Source organism: Heterocephalus glaber, unplaced genomic scaffold (genome assembly GCF_053883595.1).
Source record: "Heterocephalus glaber isolate CG9 unplaced genomic scaffold, H.glaber_assembly_v1.0 deba00001457, whole genome shotgun sequence".
Taxonomy (NCBI): Eukaryota; Metazoa; Chordata; class Mammalia; order Rodentia; family Bathyergidae; genus Heterocephalus; species Heterocephalus glaber.
The window spans coordinates 5,155,492-5,178,575 of NW_028258305.1; the positions used below are offsets into that span (position 1 = coordinate 5,155,492).

At 36.9% G+C, this 23,084-nt stretch overlaps 1 protein-coding gene across 40 annotated transcripts in view; it reads right to left on the minus strand.

Annotated features, from left to right (window-relative positions):
• Positions 1–22,042, minus strand: part of Aftph (aftiphilin) — a 63,237-nt gene extending 41,195 nt beyond the window's left edge. For 9 of the 40 annotated variants that reach the window (XR_002396747.2, XR_002396748.2, XM_021262542.2 and 6 more), the window contains exons 1-4: positions 21,763–21,936; positions 9,060–9,169; positions 7,895–8,004; positions 6,672–6,790 (exon numbers count right to left, since the gene is read on the minus strand). Coding sequence is in view for 16 of the 40 variants with exons in the window: in XM_021262542.2 (XP_021118201.1) it covers positions 6,672–6,726 (55 nt within the window). In the remaining 24 variants the exon portion in view is untranslated. Of the gene's footprint in view, positions 1–6,671; positions 6,791–7,208; positions 7,257–7,894; positions 8,005–9,059; positions 9,170–16,705; positions 16,744–21,762 lie in introns of all 40 variants that reach the window. The other 31 variants (XR_015453073.1, XM_087216312.1, XM_004849969.3 and 28 more) reach the window with 25 other exon arrangements.
• Between the last annotated feature and the right edge of the window lie 1,042 nt (positions 22,043–23,084).

The window sequence follows — 23,084 nt, forward strand, 5'->3', positions numbered from 1 at the left end:
TTATGGAGTCAAATCAATTAGTCTTTTCATTTGTAATTTTTTAAATATTACCTGCTCTCATATATGCTTAACATTTAATAAACACTTTTATTTTCCTCTTTTATAATTTTAAACACTTATTTTTAATATATTATCCAGAACTTATTTTGGTATACAATGTAAAACAAGGATCTAAGTGATTTTTTTCCTAAACAGTTAAGAAATAATCATAACCCATTTGTTAAATAAACTTCCCCATGCTCATTAATTTATGATGGATTTTCTATATTTATTTAATTCTTAAATGCAACCTGTCAGGGTTACTTTGTTCCTCTGTGGTAAGGTCACAAGACAGATTTAACAGCAAAAGGAAGGACAAATAACCAAAGATCTAGAATAGGACTAGCTTATAAATAACGAATTGATACATCTTATAATTCACAGTTGCCAAGTTAGATATATGAGGAAAATGTCTGCTACAAAATACAAGTTTTGCAAGCTAGAAAAAAAAATTATTTTCTTCCAATTCTCAGACTAAAGTTTTCTATATTCCAGCTTTAGAATGAAGGTACTTAGAAATCACATAATGAGATTTAGAGTTTAAGAAAATGAGGCAAACTGGTAACTTTCCCAAAGTTCATACAGCTTCTTAGTGGAAAAAACGGTCCAGTCACCAAAAATTATTTGAAAGAAATGTACAAGTCAGGAAAAAGTAAAAGACTCCACTGTAATGCATCTACTTAAATTGTCTTTATGAAACCAGTACTGTAAAAATAAAATTGCTTTAGCCCTGAGATACTCTGCTGCTGCTTTAAAAAGGAAAAAATGTAAGATACTCGTAAGTTGTTTTTTTCTCTTCCCTTGTCTAATTGTCCTGGTGAGCTTTTCTAATGCTTAGTGTCCAGGGTAATTTGATCTCTAGCAGTTTTCCCTTAATTATGAAGTTCCTATTCTTTTAAAACACTCTGGCATTGTTATAGAGTATGGGGAAAGGAAACCTTGTATACACATACTCTGGTGGGAGTACAAATAGTTACAAGGCAATTTTTTTTTTTAAATCTAAAACAATGCTCCAAGGAGACTACCTATGCAAATCATACAACATTCCCACAATATCATATTATACAACCATTAATGATTCATTCCTTTTTCTAAAAGCATTCACAATGATGGAGACAGGTCAAAAGGACACAAAAGCCAGATTGAAGGGAATCCTTCTAACCAAATCAGGGACAATTTGAGCATTAAAATAAAGAATTGTAACCTACTGAATAAAATAATCTTAGTCCTCACAGATGTAAACATGCAAGTGAGCATACTGAAAAGTAGATGAATAGGATATCTGCATAGTTTCAAAGTGCCTCCTACAATATACTTAATTGCAAAGAGAAAAAAGATAACTTCAAGTGATCAACATGATCACCATCAGTAATGAGAACACTGAACTCATGCACCACCTGACAAGAAGCAATGAGAATACAGAAATATTTCTGGAATATTCTTGTCAAAATAGATTTGTTTCCACCAAGAAAGAAGCCCAAATTGAGAGATACTTATGAACTAACTAGCCTGTAATATTGTAATATTTAAAGTATCCAGGTGGTCAAGATTATGCCTGTAATCCCAGCACTCTAAGAGGCTGAGGGAGAAGGATTACAAATTCCTGGTTTTTAGGATTAACTTTTTTTCCTTTTTGAAGGTTCAGTAACTGAACTCCTTTTCTATCCTAGGGGTATTCAGGGATTTAGCAAGACCCTGTCCCAAAATAAAAAACAAACAAACAAAAGACTGGAGATGTCACTCAGTGTGAAAAGCCCTGGGCTCAATGCCCAGTACCACTCCCAAAACATACACTGTATCAAGGACATGAAAGTCAAGGCAATTCTGAAGAACTATTTCATATTGAGAGACAACAAATTAATGTAACACTTGGATTTTCAACTGGATTCTTTCTGTAAAGTTCATTATTAGGATTAGGATGATTATAAAACCTGAAGGCCAGGATTAGATAGCAGCAATGTTAATTTCTTGCTTTTGATAATAGTACTGTAGTTATATAAGAGAATGCCCTTGGTTGTAGGAAACAACAAAATATTTGGGAGTGATGGGGGCATCAGGTTGGCAACATAGTCTCAAATTATTCCAGGAAAAAAAAGTTGGTAGCACTTAACTTGCAATCTTTTGTAAGTTTGTGATTGTTTCAAAACAAAAATTAAAAAAATTTAAAAGTATTCAGGGAATTATGTCTCCCTTTCCCTCCCTCCCTCCCTCACAGGCGATGGAACCATTGAGCTAAATCCCGGGCCCCATATATGTCTCTATTTAAATACACAAATTTAAAAACAATGTGTTTCTTTTTTTTAAAAAAAAAAATGGCTACAGGGCTGGGGATTTAGCTCAGTGGTTTTGCGGCCTGCTGTGCAAGCACAAGGACCCGAGTTCCATCCCCAGTACCAAAAAACAAACAAACAAACAAAAAAAAGTGGCTACATACATACACATAAAATTTACCATTTTAGCCATCTGAAGTATATAGTTCAGTGGCATTAAGTGCAATTATCTTGTTGTGCACTGTCACTATCTCTAGAAACACACTGTTTTACTTTCTAAAATATCAAAATCTCTCCTGTATCTATTAAACAATTAGTCTCCAGGCTTATTTCACTTAGCATAAAGTCTTCAGAGTGTATCATACTGTATATAGCACATCTCAGAATTTCATTCCTTTTTAAAATTAAATAATACCACAATGTATGCATATCCTACAATTTTTTTATCCATTTGTCAACAAGACACTTGGGTTGCTTCCACCTTTTAGCTATTGTAAATAAATGAGCATAGATATATAACATATCTTATTTCAAAAGCTTTTTATTTTGAAATACTAACAGAATAAAAGAAAGTTGTGAGTTCTGTGCACCTCTCAAGCCAGACCCCAGTAAAGGTGATACCTTATGTAGCTCTAGTACAATAGTAAAATGAGAAACTGGCAGTGTTAATAAACATTACTGTTAACAGATCTTATTCAGTTTTTATCAGTTAAAAAATAATATGTATTTATTTGTGGTAGTGTGCAGTTCTGTTTAATTTTATCTCCTATTGCACCATCATCATCATACAGAACTGCCCCTCCCCACCCTCCATTCTTGTCTATTGGCAACCACTAATCTGTTCTCTATATCCAGTTTTGTCACTTGTTACATAATCATACAGTAGGTAACCCTCTGATGTTGACTTTTTTCACTTAGTATAACACCCTTGAAATCTGTCCTGGTTGTTACGTGTATCAATAAGTCAGCCCCTTTTACTGTTGAGTAGAGTTCCATCACTCAGATGTACTAGGTTGTTCACCTATTTACCTGGTAAAGGGCATCTGTTTCCAGCATTTTACTATTATAACTACTATATATAATAAAGATACTGAGGACATTCAGATACAGGTTTCTGTATAAATGTAAACTGCCATTTCTCTGGGATAAATGTGCAAGAGTGCGATTGCTTATAAAGTACATGCTTAGTTCTCTAAAAAGCTGCCAAACTTTTGATTTTCCAGAGTGGTGGTATCATTTTACACTCCCATAATATCACTCACTCATTTATTTATTTGCAGTACTGGAGACTGAACCCAGGGAGCACTGAGCTACGTCCCCATCCTTTTTTATTTTGAGATAGGCTGGTCTTGAACTTTCAATCCTCCTGCCCCAGCTTCCCAAGTTAGCTGGGATAACAGGTATGAGCTGCTAAGCCCAGCTTATAATATCTTATTTTTAAAGAACCATCTGAGATGTCTTTTTTGCTAACAATCCTTTTTTTCATTTTTTTTACAGTGCTACAAATCAAACCCAGTACCACTTTAGCCCAGCACTCTACCACTAAGCTACATTCCCAGCACCTACCATAATCAATGGTTTACTGCTTTTTCCAAAACCTTTTCTTGTTTGAAAAAATTGGAATAATTTATTAGTTCAAGGCATATTTAAAAATCAGTTGTCAATGCAAATACAAAGATCTGAATCAGGAAATTTGTAACCAAGGAAACAGCACAAGAAGTTTCTCTTTTCCTCCCACCTTGGCAAGGTACTACTCTTTCTTCTTCTAGGTGAGAAAGTTCTATCATCCTTCCAGATGATAGGACAAACCTGAGCAGCTGCATATTCCTCTTGCAGGCCTTGGCTTTAGCCCAACTTACCATTCAGAAACCTAAGAGAATGTGACTCCTTATAAAGTTTCAGCTAACTATCCAATGTGGAGGTGGCTCAAAACTTTGTAGAAAATTCTTGCATCTAGGCCAACTCTACTTCAATTAAAAAAAAACAAACTCTTATGTTAATGGAAGAACTTACAAGTTAAGTTTAACTTAGATAATACTTTTTTTAAAACCCCCCAGAAAATATGGGTTTTAAATAACTGCTTCTACTTAACAGAGGAAAAAAAAAAACCACGACAGGATGGATGAGCCCTACTATCATACTGTGCCTGGCACACAGCAAGCTCATTGTTTACTTCATCCTTTCTGCTGCACTACCTACTCCACACAAGGTATACCAATCAGTCATCCAATTTCTTTATAACCTGAACAAAGGAGCACAAGTACACATATGTGTAAGGGGTTGTGTTCAATTTCCTTTTTTTTTTTCTTGTACCAAGGATCAACCCAGAAACACTTTGCCACTGAGCTACCATACAACCCTAGTCCTTTTTATTTTTAATTTTGAGACAAGTTCTCACCAAGTTGCCCAGGCTGGGCTTGAATTTGCAATCCAACTGCCTCAGTATGCCAAGTAGCTTGGATTACCAGCATGCACTGCCATGGCTGGCTTCAATTTGCTATTTTTATGCCTGGTTATTCCAGGACCTATCAGGAGAGAATGAAAATGCGGCTACTGTCTTGGCAGCCAGGGCTCTTGTAAGCCACAGTAAATGCAAATAGTTCATATGAGGATCTCATGATTGGGGAGTTAACGGAACATGCTAGAAGTAATACAAGGAGATGGAGAATCTGGGCAGACCTTTTGTTCTTTGGAGATGTGTCCATAAGAAATCACATCCTTATAAGAAGACCAGAGGACAAAACAGTATTTAAAAATGCAAGTCAAAGCACATCTTCAGGGTTATAAATCAGGTAGATCAGAGTTTGAGGTTTGGGAATTGTGGTATAGTAAGTGTGAAATAAAGGAGTCAGGGCACCAACAATTAGCAATGGACTTGAGCTTTGCACAAGATTCACAGCCAGGGAAGCAGAGCACATAGTAAGTAAAAGTGATTCACTATAAATCTTATACCAGAAGAGAAGCTATGCTTCTTAAGGATTTCTGGCCTAAAGTCTAAAATAGTCATGGAAACAAGGAAATGATACATCTGTGGGCTCTGGAGCCAAGAGGTAAGATGGGCTTAGGAAGACAAAGGAAAGAAAGAAGGAAAAGCATCAAATCTTATATGAAACTATTCGGCCACGGAAAAATAGTTTCAAGAACAAAGTTGAAGAACAAATTTAGATTACCAGATATCTTGGTTTATTGCCCACGTGGTCATATGATAACAAAAATGCATTGCAGTGTACAGGGAAAGGTGGACTTTTCAACAAATTATGCTACATTAACTGTTATCCACACGGGGAAGGTCTTTGATTCTACCTAACATCTTACAAAAATAAGCCCAGAAAGATTATAGGCCTAAATGTGAAAAGTCAAAACAATCAACTTTCCAGAAGATAAGAGATTATTTTCACAACCTTAGGGAAGGCAAAAACATTTCAAACAACACACAGAAAGCACTAATCATGAAAGAAAAGACTGATAAATTGATAAACGCCTTTTCATCAAAATAACACCATTAAGAGAGTTAAAAAGCAAGCCACTGCTTGGGAGAAGATATTTGCAATACATGAAATTGCCAAAGAACTCATGTCCAGAATATATAAAGAATTCCTACAAATCAATGTGAGAAAACTCATTAGGAAAATGACCAAAATATTTGCACAGGTATTTCATGAAAGGGGAGATCCAACTGGACAGTAAGCACATGAAAAGATATCAGGGAAATATATACCCAACCCACAATAAGAGACAATTATACACTCACTAGAATGGCTAAAATTAAAACAAAATTATTCTAACCATAACCACTTTGGCAAGATGCAACAAGAATTCTACTTTTGGGAGTACTGGGGATTGAAACTCAGGACCTTGAGCTTGCCAGGCAGGCACACTGCCACTGAGCTACATCCCCAGCAAGAATTCTTAAACTTTATTGGCAAGAAGGTAAACTGGTCTAAGTATTTAGAAAACTATTTTGACAATATCTGCTAAAACTATCTAAAATTTTCAGTACCTGGCACACTTTTTGCAGCATTCAATAAATTATCAACCATCATTACATTTTAACTTTAACTGTGTCTCAAATAATCTACCTATTACAAAAACATAGGTCAATGTTTGCTTGGTTGGAACATCCATATGACTTTCTAGATTTTAAAAGGTCACTAGAAGAGTAAGTCATGCAAGAATCATATTCATAACTACACTAAGGACAGATGAAGTTGATTTCATTGCTAATTTTTATAATCAATCCCTAGAAAATATGCAACGTGACTCATATAAGTAAACAGTATTTCATAGGCTTGGGTGAGCCTGATGACAAACCGAATTTAAACCTCTAGGTTAAAGGACTGAAACTATAATTTCTACACTTACCCGAACTGTGACAGTCTGTTAAGTGATGGAAGCTCTCAAGAATAGAAAAGTACATCCAGAAGTTCTCACAAATGTCTTGAAGTAAACTGGATATCTCTCCCAGTCAGTTAGAGAAAAGACTATAAGAATAAATGGTTATGAGAAGATGCCTGGTTAGGATGGAAAAGATTCTTCACAGGTAGAAAATACAAGTATTTCCTATATATTCCTCAGAGATAGTTAGTCCTTGCCTCCTTCCTATTATCTCATATCCACACAAAGTATTGTCCGTTCTACTGGCCCCTGGGCTTACATTTGGTGGTGATGGTGTTAGTATTTCTAAGTAAGAGGTCCTCTTAGGAATCTCCCAGAATCAAACATCTAGACTTTCTTCCAGACAAGCTAAAAGTTTACAACCCACACTGCTCACCAGAGAGAAACTCTCATCCTTTACAGAGCAACAGTCTAGCTGCATCAACTGTGAATATCACCTTTTAAGCCTGAAAGGCCTAGATTACAAAATCCCACTTGACCCACAACCCTTCACTCTTTACTTACTTTCCTGACTGGGGTGGCAGGTGGATAGGACCACAAGTAGAAAGGATACTGATAAGAAAAGGGAGAAGAAAGACAAACCATTTTATCTGAAGTCATGAGACTAACTCTGATAGTACAACTCTGATAGTGTGTGTGTATATATATATATTTTTTTCTTTTTTTTTTCTGGTACCAGGGATCGAACTCAGGACCTTGCTCTTGCAAGGCAGGCATGGCACCACTGATCTAAATCCATGGCCCTAGCACGGTATATTTAAGGGCTTAGAAACATACACAAATAACTAGCTTTTTATCATAGTATGTCTGAGGTTTATACTTAGTGACTTATTAAAAGAAAAAAATCTGTATTTTTTTTAAAAAAGGTGAATAAAAATGTTATACAATTAACATCAGTTTGCATTACAAATGTTGCTTGATATTGCAGAAGCTCAAATTCTTTGAAATCTTTACTTGTAATATCCTTATGGGGGGCTGGGGATTTAGCTCAGCGGTTCTGTGGCCTGCCTTGAAAGTGCAAGGTCCAGAGTTTCATCCCCAGTACCAAAAAAAAAAAAAAAAAAAGACTGGAAAATATCCTTATGGGAATATGAAGATTCAAAATCTACTGTCCATGAATCTGCCCACCTAGCCTACATTTCTGGTCTGCTTAAGAGTCATAAAACAGAAGCTGGTGTGGTGGTGCATACCTGGTAATCCCAGCAGTTTGGAAGCTGAGGCAGGAGGATTGAGAATTTTAAATTAGCCTAGGCTATGTAGCAGGTTTCAGGCCAGCTTGGACTACATTGTGTGATCCTGTCTTAAACAAACAAACAAACAAATGAAAACAAACCAGAAGAGAGAGCCCCTCCTTTAAGCCATATAAAGATTTGTATTTTAGTTTTCAATATATCTAAAGGACTGTGATACTATCTAAATTTTAAAATCTACAATAATGATATTTTTTTTTCTCTTTTTGGGTCATTTGTTCTCAGCATATTACCTCTACAGGGGCTAGTAAATACAGTCCCTAAAAGTAAAGAATTGACAATGGTTTTTATTGGTATTTATTTTTAGGACCATCTTTTCAATATAGGCTGCAAACTTTAGGCCTACTTACTCAAACTTCCACAGTATCAAAGCTGAATTACTTTAAAAAGATCTCATAACCAACTTGCCAACTTGAAAACAAAAATTCAAGGTATCAGTGACATCAATTGTATGTCAATGTCACAAACTGCATAATAACATGCAGTATCATTTAAGTCATTTGTTAAATATTCCATATGTGTGTGCTCTTTGCTTACATCAAGATATTTTTGTGTGCTTACTGTTTCCATATTAGAAGAGCACTCATAAATTATCTCATTTAGTCCTTATACCATCATGAGGTATAAGTTATCTTCATGTGACAAATGAAGAAATAAAAGAGTTTAATTACATGCTAGTCAAATATCTGATAACTGACTTAAAATATTGCAGAAATGACTGATTATAAATACTCAAATTATAAGAATTCTCCCCAAAAGGTTTCTGAATGACTCAAAAAGGTTTCTGGTCCTTCTCCAATAATTTGGAAGGAGAAAGATAATTTTCACAAGCTAAAATGAATTATAACTAACAAAAATATCAAGAAGAAAATATCATTTCAGTATGGACATAACAAATGTGAGTGAATAATAAAAATAAGCAGGAAAATATCTGTACACTTATGTTGATCATCCTCAGAAAGCCAGACTACTAAAAATGACAAAATTTTCTGTCTTCCTGGTTTTGACATCAATAAGGACAATTCACAAAAGTACAAGTATCATGTGCATAACGTTAATTACAATATGAGCAACTATACATATTCACTCTTCAGGTGCTAATTACCTTGTCAAACAGCAGTAAGAGTCATTTTAAAGAAGCTGGTTTTCAGGGCAGGGATTTAGCTCAGTGGTTCTGCTGCCTGCCTCGCAAGTGCAAGGTCCTGAGTTCGATCCCTGGTACAAAAAAAAAAAGCTGGTTTTCAAAAATTCTATGAAAAGGTTTTCCTCTAAGTGAACATTTTAACCCACACAAATCCAAAATAACATTTTATTTATGTTTGGGTATATCACTTCATAAAAAAGTTAAAGAATATAAATAAACTCATTAGATTGCACCAGGGATTGAACCCAGAGCTTTTCCACTGAGCTACATGCCCAGTCCTTTTTTACTTTTTTATTTTGAGACAGGTTCTCTCTCAGCCTACTGGAGTTCCTAGATTATATATGTGGGCCACCACACCCAGCTTAGATTGTTCTAACTTTTAACTTGTCACATCAACTGACCATATTTGAGAGCTTACTAGTTATCTTCCCCCAAAACTACTTCAATTTGAAATTTAATAAATAACACTGATAAAAAGGGCAACAAAACAGAAGCAGCAGTGAAGACGGATGCATTAGCCTTTGGAAAACAAATTTTTCCCTAGTGCCCTCTGCTTCTATTGTATAGCAGCACAATAAATTAGCCGCTCTACCCTCATACCCCCAAAACTTTACAATGCAAACAATCTAAAAGGCAGGAAAGCCTAGGTTGATTTTATGTCTCTTCACTAAATTCTTTTTTTTTTTTTGGTACTGGGGATTGAACTTGGGACCTTCTGCTTGCCCCACCCCAACTAGATTTCAATAACCCTACCTCTGGTCTCTTAGTGCTTTACCAAAGTAAGGAAATATACAAGTTCAATCCAAGTATATAAGTGTGATCTGAGGGTGGCTGGCCTGAAAAGTGATTAGTATGAAAGAAAATAAATGCAATCCTTTGTGCTGCAAAGTATCTGAAGAAAAAAACATTGAGAATGGTAGTATTTAATGCTCAAGCTGGGGGAAAATTGTTAAAGGACAAAAATTTGTGTGTTTTAAACAAACCTGCTAACATAAATATTTGCTTTGACTTAGGACAACTTCTCACCATAAGTGGAGAGGTTAGCTAGTGTTACCAGCACATGATGCTACTCTGGAAAGTCCAACTAATTTCCCATGATCTCTTTATCTGCTCCTCAGCAACTTTCTACAGCTGTTCATGAAAATTGTCCCACAGAAAATTCTACAATCAGCTGACACGAAAAGCTGACATGCTTTGAAAGAAAAATTTCTGTACAATTTTAAATTAGCATTTTGGTCAAGACTGATGAGTTAAACCTCAAAAGCCTGGGGTAGTCTGAGGAAAACAAAAAACAAAAAACCCTCCAAATTCCAAACCAACTTAAATTCACAAAGTACTTTGTGGACTTCAAAAATAAAGATACAGGGCCAGGGATTTAGCTCAGTGGTTCTGCTGCCTGCTTTGCAAGCGCAAGGACCCAAGTTCAATCCCTGGTACAAAACAAAACAAAACAAAAAACCAACTCAAATCTGTAACTAAAAGATGAACACCCTGGCAGACATTTGGCAGCTGCCATTCATCTGACATTGCTGTTCTTTATACAATCATAAACGCTGGGTAACCTAAAATTCACAAACATGGCCTATGCAACAGCCAATTCACCTCACATATCTAAGTTTTTGCCAGATGCTCTTAGTTTTACTTTATTCTGTTCTCTGACTAGCCACCAATTAAAGAAAAAAAGATGACATAGAGGCATATGAAATGATAGAAGAGAAAATAAACCATCTGTATGTGAGCCATATAGATTAAAAAAGGTGACATTTTTGGGAGGAATTATCATAAAACAAAGCTTTGCTCAAATAGTGCTCATGAGTGTAAGCATGTGACACATTCAGGTAATGTCACAAGTGAGCCTACCTGTACTGATAAACCCATGAAAACTATGGAAGGAATTCTGTGGCAAACAGATTTCTAGCTGTTTGACCTTTAATGGTGTTTTTGCTTGGTTTAAAGTTTTACTGTTTCCTCAGAGACAGAAAGACTAAAGGCTAAAAAAAAAAAAAATAGGCACCATTTATTACTTGCAACACAGCAAATACTTTTGGGTGAATTTTTTTAAAGCATACATACATAAAATATGAACATTTTGGAAAATTCTAATGATTTTTCACTTTCAAAAGGTATTGTATTTATCAACTGTTTAGGTTTGCTAAAATTAAATTTTTTGGTGCAGAATCTATGATGCAAAAAATTTCTAAAAGGTACTACTGGTTGGTATATATATATATATATATATATATATATATATTGACTCCATACCCTATAACAAACAATTTTTAGAAATATAAAAATTTTTAAGGCACATCTGCAGGGATGTAACCTACACACATTCACATAAGTATGCAAAGATTATCTCCACAAAAATGTTAACTCCAGTACTGCTTAATTTTTTTTCTTTCTTTCTTTCTTTTTTTTTTTTGGTACCAGGGATTGAACTCCAGACCTTGCGCTTGGGAGGCAGGCAGTGGAACTATTGAGCTAAATCCCCAGCCAGTACTGTTTAATTTTTTAAAAAAGCAACTAAAAACTTCTGTATCTATCAATAAAGAAGTAGGTAAATGAAATCCATTTAAGGAAAAAAAAATAACAGCTATACTGTATTACTAACAAGGGAAAGGTCTAAAACACATTTAAGGGAAAACACATTTTTGAAAGACATTCTGTATTCTCTCACTTATCTGTTTTCTTCTCCTTCAATGGATCTGCTTCTTCTGCTTACCCTGTAACTGGCAAGTAAGTATTTTATAGTTCTTGGCTTCCCAGTATTATTATCACTGTGAAATCTCTTCTTTTTTTTTGTACCAGTCATCAAACTCAGGTCCTTGGGCTTGTGGGGCAGGCAGCGAAACCACTGAGCTAAATCCCTGGCCCTACCTTTTGTTTTTATACAGTCATAAAGCCCAATCTCTATCTTCAGGTTGCTTGATTTCAGATCTACCTATCCAAATGCTTTTTAAAATATCTCTACCTGGATGCTTCAGACAGATTTCACATTTGCCAATTCCAAAACTGAAGTCAATCTCTACCAAAAACAGAAACTACTTGTTCCTATAAAATATTCTGAATTAGAGAAGTCCAGAAATCTGAGTACTATCTCTGACCACTTCCCCATCACCAACTCCCTCCCACAAACTAAATGAAAGTTTTCTCTAGTTTCCAGAAACCAAAGTCAATGATAATGTAATTGAAATCTGAGCTTTTTATTTAGATGTTAACACTTTCACTGTGCTTCAAGAAAACTTCTAAAATCTAATGAAACACAGAAAGCTGTATCTGTCTATTCATTACAATATGAGGGAATGAATATGAAATATGAAAAGAAAAAAAATGAAAAAAGGATGAGGAGTGGTGACTTAACCACATGTAAGAAGTAATGAATACTCATTTTCTTTTGCCTGATCCTATGATGAGAGAGAGACTTGAATTTTGATACCTGAAACTCTTGGCAATTCTTCCCCCCAAGGAAAAAAGATACTATTCAAAATAGTAAACAGTATTTAAAAAGTTAAATTATCTCTTAATTACTAAATCTGTTAGCAAAATAGAATTTTTACATTTATTGTTAAGTTTACTATTAGGTATTTTATCTTTTTTCTGCTTATATAAAAAGGAATCTTCACTTCCATCCTAACTGGTAAGTACTGTTAATATAAACTAAAACTCTCTGTGGCTATATAGTATATTATCACATTATAAACAAATTTTAGTAGATAGATTAACCTTTTTCTTTTCAATTCTTATGTCTTTGCTTTTTAAATTTTTTATTAATTGTGCTGGTTATACAAAGTTTCAGAGTAGCAGTAATAGTAGGCATCCAGTATTCTACCCTAATGAAGATAATGACTTCTGGGTTAAAGTATACATGTTTTATCACATTACAGAATTAGACAGTAATTCTTATTTTAAATTGCTTTGTTAAAAAAAATCAGGTACTGGGCTGGGGATTTAGCTCAGTGGTTTCGCTGCCTGCCGTGCAAGTGCAAAGACCTGAGTTCGATCCCCAGTACCAAAAAAAAAAAAAAAAAAAAAAAAAAATCAGGTTCTGTGAAAAATATCATTTTTTTCAAAAGTGTTTTTTTATTATTTATGGAGATAATCACTTAATTTTTCCTTAGATCTTAGTTCAGGCTGGTCTTGAACTTACAATATTCCTACCTCAGCTTAGATTTATTAATGTAGCAAAAATACCAGACAGAATAACTGTCTTCAGCCTACTGGATAGTTAGGAAGCCCAGTTATTTTCTGCAGCAGAGAAAAGGTAAATGTTTCCAAACAATCACATAAGCACTGTATAAGATTATTTGATTATACATATCAAGTAATAAGTAGCTAATTTATTTGATTTTACTCTTTACTTTTACACAAGTAGGCTTCAGAACAAATCAAAAATTTCTTGTAAGTATTAAGCACACTCAAATTAGTAATACAGTTTACCCTCTACATCAAGTTCTGCATGAGCAAATTCAAAAAACTGTGGCCTGAAAATATTCAGGGAAAAAAAATGTGTCTATACTGAACATGTACAGATTTTTGTCATTATTTCTTAAACAATATAGTATAATAATTTGCATAGCCTTTATATTATTGGTATGATTAGGTATATTATATAGCTGTTTTAGGTATTATAAGTAATCTAGAGATGATGTAGCGTATATGTGAGCATAGAGGTTATATGTAAATATACCATTTTATATAAAGAATTTGAATGTCCATGGGTTTTGATATTTGTGTGTGCGCACGCGCATGTGTCGTGTTTTTGTGTTCTGGAACCAATTCATGGATGCTGAGGGATGACTACATTTTTTCCAGGTTTCATCCAGACTGATTATTCAACATTTCCTAAACAGCTCATCTACCTAAGGCTTATAATTACCATATTCTAGGGCTTCCAGATTTCTTTTTATAGTCCAGCCAATTCTCTACTAGAACTCTCTACTTGAATTCTTCAAAGATCTCAAACTCAATTTATAAAGAACAGAGATCAGGAGGGTGGAGTTGTAGCTCAGTGGTTAGGGGAAGTGCCTGTTTAGCATTCAGGAGACCGGGCTGCTGACACCTCCTCTTTCAAATGAAAACAAAGCTCAAGCTCTTCTTCCTCATATTTTTGTTCTCTTCCAAGGTTCTCTAAGTCAATGAATGGCCCCCACCCCACCACCCACCCAGTTACTGGGCCACAATCTTAAGAGGTTATCTTTGACAAAACTCCTCAGCCTGCATTATCTCTGTTTTACCTCACAAGTCTTTCAGTTCTGGAGTATCTGTAGCTGTTTTAAGCTCCCTAATGTACTCTGGTCTAAACTGCCATTATCATCTAAACTAGTCTCTCGAGTATTCAATCATCCTCAACCAAGCAATCATTTTAAAAGTCAAATCTGGTCAGGTAGATCCTCTGCTCATGATAAAGACTAAGAAAAGTCTTAATCATGCCTATAAGGCACTGCTATCTCTCCAACCACACTCCCCCTCAGTTGTTTTCAATGCTTTTAGCTAGGTCTTCTCTTAGTTTTTGTAAGGCATACAATAACATACCCTTGTGTTACAGTCTTTGCACTTGCAGTCCTATTGCCTAAACATTCCTGCACATTCTTCAATTTTAGCTGAAGGATCAAATTTCCCAACACCTTCCCTGAAGTCCTCCAACACAAATTTCTTTCCAAGCATAAGAACTGTAGTAAGTTATAGTTTGTATTCAAATACAATTTGAAAAATTACTGTGCAAAGTGTACATACCATAAAAATATATCATCAGGCTTACATGTAATACGTAAATTAAAAAAACTTATTAACTACTTTGTAGAAATTAATCTTATACTGTATTGTATTTCTCCTTAGATAAGAAATCAGTGTCAGTTCCAAAGCAGCACTAACTGAAACACAATAAAGCTGTAGAGCCAACTTTAAATTTTCTAGTAGCCACATTAAAAAAGAAACAGATGAAATTTAGTATTTTTTACTTAATCCAAAATACTCAAAATATATTTTTTTCTCAGTACCGGGGACCGAACTCAGGACCTTGAGCTTGCAAGGCAGGTGCACCACCACTGATCTAAATCTCCAGCCCTCAAAATACTATCTTAACCTGTGACTAATGTAAGATTACTTCACATTAGTTTTAGAAATGTGCCATGTATTTTACACTTTTATTTGGATTTGCTTCATTTTAGGTGCCATATGTGGCTAGTACTTACTGTACTGGAAAACACTATTCTACAACATTGTATTTGTTGTGGATAATGTGCTTGCCATGTAAAAAGAGCATAAAAAAGGATGAAGCTAAGTAAGCAAGTTTAACTTCATATCAAAGAAAGATATCTCAAGTTTCAAACCTTCAAAAAAAATCAAATTATGCAAACCTTCCACACTGCTAAAGAGCTTAAATCCAAAACAAAAATTTAGGTAAATAATTATAAAATTGCATATTTACTGATCATTACAGTGATTAAAGAGATAATGGCACTCAACCACTGCTAAAAGTGATTTCATTACTACCTCTGAGAAAGCAGAGGTAACTTAGTAACTACTTTCAAGACCTGATCTTATAGAAATAACAAAGACAGGCTAAATAATTAATACAAACTTGTTCACCAAGATGCTACAATAATAAAAACTAGAAAAACCTAGTGAGAAACAGAAGAAATAACATGAAATTCATTTCATGGCATTTACACAGTCATTAAAAATTAAGTTTTAGGGCCAGGGATTTAGCTCAGTGGTGCCACCACCTGCCTCGCAAGCGCAAGGTCCCGAGTTCGATCCCCAGTAGTAAAGTAAAAAATTTAAAAATTAAGTTTTAAAGTTTACACAGTAACACTGAGGAAGGCTCACAATTTAATGGTAAGTAAAAGATAAATCTATGCCTTATGATTCATACATGTGAGTACAATACATGCATACGCATGACATACTCACATACATATCTATAGAAGGGGGAAAACTGAAGGAAAATAAAAATTTAATAACCATTTTCTGATGACCAATGATACATCCCTTCAATTACTCCTTTTAACACATATTTATTGAATGCTTCTTGTGCCAGACATTAAAACAGATGGGTCCCTGCCAACACAGAGTGTACCAGTTTTCTTTTCATTTTACCACAATTTTCAAAATTTTGTAAGTATATTATCTTTTCATAATCTTAATAATCAGAAATATGCAATATGGAGTGGATAGAGATTTGGGCAAATCAGCTGCACAGTGCTGGATGATATGGGAAAGAACTGAATATGACCTTGAGTATTTAAGATACTCAAGGCAAAACAATTTATAGAACAGTATATATATGATTTAATTTTGACAAAATATACTAAAATGTGTAGAAAAATACGTACTACTGTATAAAGTATTAACTGTGGGATCTTTGTTTAATAATGTGATTTTTCTCACTTGTCTATTTTCTACTATGTTTCTTTATATTACTGTAATAAAACTATCTTAAAAATTTTACATGCACAATTGAGCATCTACTACACATAAAACTGTTAACACAATAAAAGGAGTCATAACCTTATTGAAATTTAGTATTAATTCGTAAGAATAATACATGACAACAGTAAAAGTAATGCAAGACAGAATACAAACATGATACAGGGCCAGGGATTTACCTCAGTGGTTCTGCTGCCCGCCTCGCAAGCGCAAGGTCCTGAGTTCAATCCCCAGTACCAAAAAACAAAACAAAACAAAACAAACATTATACAAAATAAAATATGGCTACCAGGATTCTAAGAAAAAGATCCCACTTGATTAGGAGAGGCGGAATGGAGAAAATGATAAAATGCTTCATGAAGGAGAAAGAATTTAAGGCAGTTGTTTTGTTTTACAGTGATACAGATCAAACCCAGGGCCTTGCTCCTGCCAGGCAAGGGGTCAACCACTTGGCTGTTCACCCCTAGCCCTGTAGAATGAATCTGAAATAGAAAGGATTTAATTAATAGAGGAAGTGGCAGGCACTAAAGATAAAGCCTGGGGCCACTAACAAGGCACAGTGAGAGTCTGACTAAAATGTAGGACAGGGGCCAGGGATTTAGCTCAGTGGTTCTGCCGCCTGCCTCGCAAGTGCAAGGTTCTGAGTTCGATCCCTGGTACTAAAAAAAAAAAAAAGTAGGATATATGAAAAGAGTAGGCAGTAAGCTGAACACAGGTTGTAAAGGCCTTCAATTTTCAGAAGTGAGTGCCTCAGTTTTGAGTTCAGCAATGGGGAGGATTACTAGAGGTTCCTAACACTTTCTCCTCAGCTCTACTGTCACCACCTTGGTTCAAAACACGGTAATCTCTGACCTGTGTCACTGTAACCATCTCTAACTGAATCTTTCTGCATTACTCTTGCACTCCTATGGTCTATATACTGCAGCTAGTTAGATCCCTTTATTTGGGGCTGGGGTGCTGGGGATTGAACTCAGGGTTTCAAGCATGGTGATAACCACATACTGTACCACAGGCCCACACCCCTAGCCCCAACAGATCCTTTTAAGACATAGATTAGCTCATACTTTTACTCAAAAACTCTAAAATGGTTTCCCATCTCACAGAGTAAAAAGCCAAAGTCACTAGACCCAGCACTGCTCTCTCACCCTCTAACTCTGACTGATCTACCACTAGTCTACTTGCTTATTCTAGCCACACTGGACTTCCTTGCCATACTTTTTATAATATTCCAAGCATATAACTGTGGGTCACTCTCTCGCTTATTCTCTTTGCTTTCTTCAGGTCTTAAACCTTCTCTGACCCCACCCTATATAAAACAGCAAGCCGCACCAACCCCCAGCCAATCCCTTTACCCTGGCTCAAAGTAAAAAAAAAAGGTCAGCACTCCCCTATCTCTCTAAAGTAACTTTTTTCACAACACTTAACATCATCTGCCATCTTATTAATAGTAATCTTATTAATCTGTCCCCCCCACACACAAACAAGTCTGCAAAATATATGCAAACAAAATCAAAGCACTATGAGATAGGTTTTTACTGTTCTTTGTTCATTTCAGTATCCCTGGTACCCAGAACAAGGCCTGACATACAGCAGATGCTCAGTAAACATTTGTTCTAAGATTGAAAGAAGATACCATAGTGTTAATAGATAATTAGTTGAAATGGTTTATAGTACACTGTATTTATATAAATGGAACTTACAGTGAATTTATTCAAATTTACCACATAATTTTCCTATGGGAACTACTCACTAATACAGAGTTTGTAACTTAAGCTTTGAGCATATAGCAATCTTTAATTTATTAGCAATTTATTTCTAAGTCTTGCCTTTAAGTTAATTATTTGGAATAGGGGTGGTAGAGACTGACAAAGAGGGAGTCTTAAATCCTTTTTTTCTTTTTTCATTTCTCTTAAAATAAAAAGCAATGATTCTCCATCTTCCTTTCTCAGAGAATAGGTCTAATACACACCTATGAACCCTAAGGTAAGACCACAAATAGAAACTAGAAGTATGAACGCAGGGCAGCAATTAAAGACTCCGGGAAAGTGAAGTTAGCACAGAGGCGCCCGGAGAAGCTAACAGTTTTTATTTCAAATGTTCTTAAATTTTCTTTCTTTTTTTCTTTTGTACCAGGGATTGAACTCGGGACCTTGAGCTTGCAAGGCAGGCGCCAGAACCACTGAGCTAAATCCCGGGCCCCAAATGTTCTTAAATTAAAAGCTCTTGTATTTTACCAGGAAGTCAACCCAAAATAACACTAACTTCTTATCTGTTCCCTTTTTAAATACATAATCCTGAAAGACAGACTGAAAGTATATATATATTAATGTTAAATACCTAAACTTTAGATTTTATTATGAAGGATTTCAAGCATATAACAAATGTCAGGGGGAAGAAAATAAGTGATAAAGTATCCACCACTCACCTGGGTTAAATCTTAATCTGTTACCAAATTTGCTTCTGCTATATTTTAAAGACCACAGTTTTAAATTTTATGGCCTCTTCCTAGAGCCTTTATCCCTCTCCAGTTCTCTAGAGATAACTCGTATTCTGACTTGATGTTTACCACTCCCATGCACGTTTTTTATACTTTTGCTGCATATTCCAGGAATCATAGTAAACATACAGTATAGTTCTACATGTTTTTAAATTTTATAAATGGTATTATTACACCTCAGCTCTGTCATTTACCAGCTGTTTGACTTTAGGTAAATTACCATCTGTATGCCTCAATTTCTTCTCTGAAAAATGGAAATAATATTACCTACTACCTTATATGGTTGTTAAGAGATACAAATGAATGAATACTGTTAAGAAAGCATTTTTAAAAGTATCTTGCTGGGCTGGGGTGAGCTCAGTGGTAGAGCACTGGTTTAGCACGTGAGGGGGCCCCAGGTTCACTCCCCAGAACCACGAAGAAAAAAAAAAGTATTCTGCTTACAGAAAGCAGCATACTTGTGTTAGCAAGTATTATACAAAGCTCAAAAGGACCTTGATTGTATCTATATACTGACTGAGGAATATATACACACAAACACCGATTGAGGAAAGATTACCAAAGTGGCATATGAAAATCTACATAATGCCACGGATATTCTCAAAGTTGGATCCAATTAAAAAGTACAATGTGAGGGCCGGGGACTTAGCTCAGTGGTTCCACTGCCTGACTTGCAAGTGCAAGGTCCCGAGTTCAATACCCGGTACAAAAAAAAAAAGTACAATGTTTAGGCTGGAAAGGCTCACTAGCCTACATAACAATAGAGGGGAAAAAGCCTGTACTTTTAAATTTACCAATTATAACATTTTACTAGAATTTAAATAAGTGATCTAAATTGAAGATTTAAAAATATACACATACTTAGCCACTTCCTTTTATGAGATTTGGGCAGAAGGCTCGGAGAGAAGGGAAATTCCTCAATGAGCTGCTATTCAAAGACTTTTCTGCCTAATGAAGGAGGTGCTTTGGCTTCCACACAAAATAAAATATTATTTAGTACTCAAATTTCAGTACTTTTCTCATCTAATTTTTTTACTAACTTTAAGCAGAACAAATTAAAATTTAAAATGATGCTTTATAATAGGATTCACCTAGATTATATAATTTTCATAAAGACAAATGGATTCTGCAAGATTTATCAATGTGATCTTGGACATTTTACTTTTATTTTGACATAGGATTTGTATTATACTCTCTAGGTCAAAAGATCAGAAAAGATCAAAACTGAAGAGGGCTGGGGATTCACCTCAGTGGTTCTGGTGCCTGCCTTGCAAGCGCAAGGTCCTCAGTTCGATCCCAGTACCAAAAAAAACCCAACAAAAACTGAAGGGCTCTACATACTGAGTCTCACTGAATTTCTTTCAAGAGCTTTTTAATGACTTAAAAATATATCTGTGCTTTGAAGACTGATATATATCTAATTTGATACATATACAGAGGAACAACTATATCTAATGAGCATCTAGTAAATGTCATTTGTTGCAGGATCCATTTTTTAATCTGTGAAATAGCTCTATGGACAAAATTTAGAAAACTACCAGATAACTTGTTTAACAAAACATACCTCTGCAAAGTGTTAAAAATGACTAGTACAAAAGCCAACATTTAAGCTGGTAAAGGATATAAATGTGTGTAAAGTATCCTAAATATAGCAACACAAAAGAGTTGAGATTTATTTCTCCTAGAGTTTAGCATATATTTCTATGTCTGGGAGGCTAGCTGAAAACAATAATTAAATGTAACAACAAGGATAAACCGCGCCCCCCCACCAAAACCCCGTCCGTGAGAATGTAGTCCGTGAAGAGATTTATGCCTTGGAAAAAGTTTTTAAGTTTTAGCTTACTCTTCTTCCTAAAGTGAGAACTTTGAAACATGGAAGCATTGTTTCTGTTTCACACCTTCCCCCATCCCAGTAAAATATATACGTATAAGTCAGTCAGTCCCAATGTAAGATTCAGTGGGAAATCAAGCTTTAACGAATAAACCAACAAGAAAAAGGCCTAAATACTTTCATTATCTTCTAATGGAAAAAGAACCCCATCATCGCTACCCTTACGTCCACCGCCCCTAGCGAGACGCAGCACCTGCCAAGCCCGACGCTCAAATAATGGTCTAACTTTTTTAACGCAATGTAGAAAGAAGACGCAGATTATTTCTTGAGGAGTCCCAGAAGACAGAAGAAAACGTCCCCTCAAAAATGAAGGCACGTGTTTTGCGGCCGTCTCCTCTGCTAGTTGAAAGATACAAAATCCGCTTGCTTCAGGGACCCTCGGAAGGTGCACACTCCGGCGGCGGCCGGCCTCGGGCCTCGGCGAAACAGGCAGTGTTTACACCTGTCACGAGGGAGAGGGACGGAGGAGGAAACCCCAGCAAAGCCCCAAACTTCTCAACAGCTCCCACAAGGAGCTGCCGGCGCGGAGGTGTGGGCAGGTGGAAGCGGAGGGGCAGGGCGAGACCGCGGCGGCCGGGGAAGGAACGGCTCACACTCCTCGGCCGGTCGCCGGGTCGGAGAAGACAGTGCTGGGCGCTTCAGGCGCCGCCAACAGCTTTCCCGCACCCCCCGCGGAAGACAGCAGAGCCGGAGCCCAAAACCTGCAGGCCCGCAGAGCCAGCTGGGTTTCCACAGCCCCAGCTCCGCGGCGGGCAGGTGCTTCAGGCCAGTGCGAGAGCTGGCAGTGGGCCGGGTCTCCGCACCCTCTTCCCCCAAGCGGCTGAGGAAAGAAGAGCGGCAGCGCTTACCTGGCTCGTCCGGGGCCGCCGCGCTGGGCATGGCTCAGGGGCCCGGGGAAGAACTGGCTCCCCGGGGAAGGACTGGCTATTCCGAGGTGGTGAGAGCGGAAGGCAGGCTACTCCCGGGCCTGTCAGTGCAGCAGCGCCACGGACGCCCACCCGGAGTTTCAGCGCTGCCGCGGGACCCCCATCCCACTACCCTCCGCCCTCTTCCGCCGCCGCCGCCGCGGCCGCCTCCACCTCCTCCTCCGCGGAGACCCCCCGCCCACTCCACACACTCTCCCATCATGCAACGGGGAACGCTGCCGCCAATACGTCACTTCCGGGCGCAGGTAGCTAGGTCGGGGCCCGGCGCTGCTGAGTTCAGCGGGTGGGAGAGGACACTAGGGGAATTAGTGTCTCAAAACGCATCCTCTTGCGCAGGCGCTGTGGCGCCAAGCACCGGCCGCCATTTTAGGTGCGGGCAAACTGCCCTTTCCTTTTACTTCCCGTAGAGTCAGCCTAGAGTGGGGAGTAGACGTCCTCCCGCCCTCCATCCCCCGCTGAGGCGGCGCTGCCGGCGGGGGACAGGCGCTGCTCTTCACTGGTTAATGTTCTGCTCAGGACTCTGCTAAATCTTACACTTCCCAAATAAGATTACAAGTTTTAGAGACATACTGCCAGATCTACACCAGAAAACCTACTAAGCAACATGCAGCAGCTTGCCCTTTTCGTCCGCAAACGACTTTCTCATTCACGGCCTAAGTCGCTTCCTCTTTTTATGTACACCAACAGAACAGGAAACTGATAATTAACAAATAATAAAGAAGGGATTGTTGTACATCAAAATTAAGATGAGAAAGCAACATCCGAACTAACAAATCATCGACAAAATAAAAATAATGGTCTGGAATTTTGCTAAATATGGTAGTGGCTCTTTATTGTCCTTCAAATTAACTTCTGCATTTAAAACATTTCTCTTAACAAAAATCCTAACATAATCTGTTTCCTTCGTCTGTCCTCAGCAGTTGATCTGTGTTCCCCTTCTCCCGAGTATGTTAGAACCCCAGCCACTGTAAAAAATCAGACCAGAAGGCTACACAATTATTATTGCTATCTGGGAAACTGAGCCCAGGCTTCAACCCCACAAATCAGGAGTCCTGTCAAGTACTGCCCGCGTTTGCCAAACTTCTGCATCAATAATTTGAATAATTTAAAGATAGTTCCCGAAGCGCAAAACTCAGCAGATCCACAAAGAAACAAGGATGGAAAACACCCTTCGGCCACAGAGAACTGTCCACCCCTTTGAGTGGGGGAATCACACAAATCCGAGGAACGATAAGGACAATAGC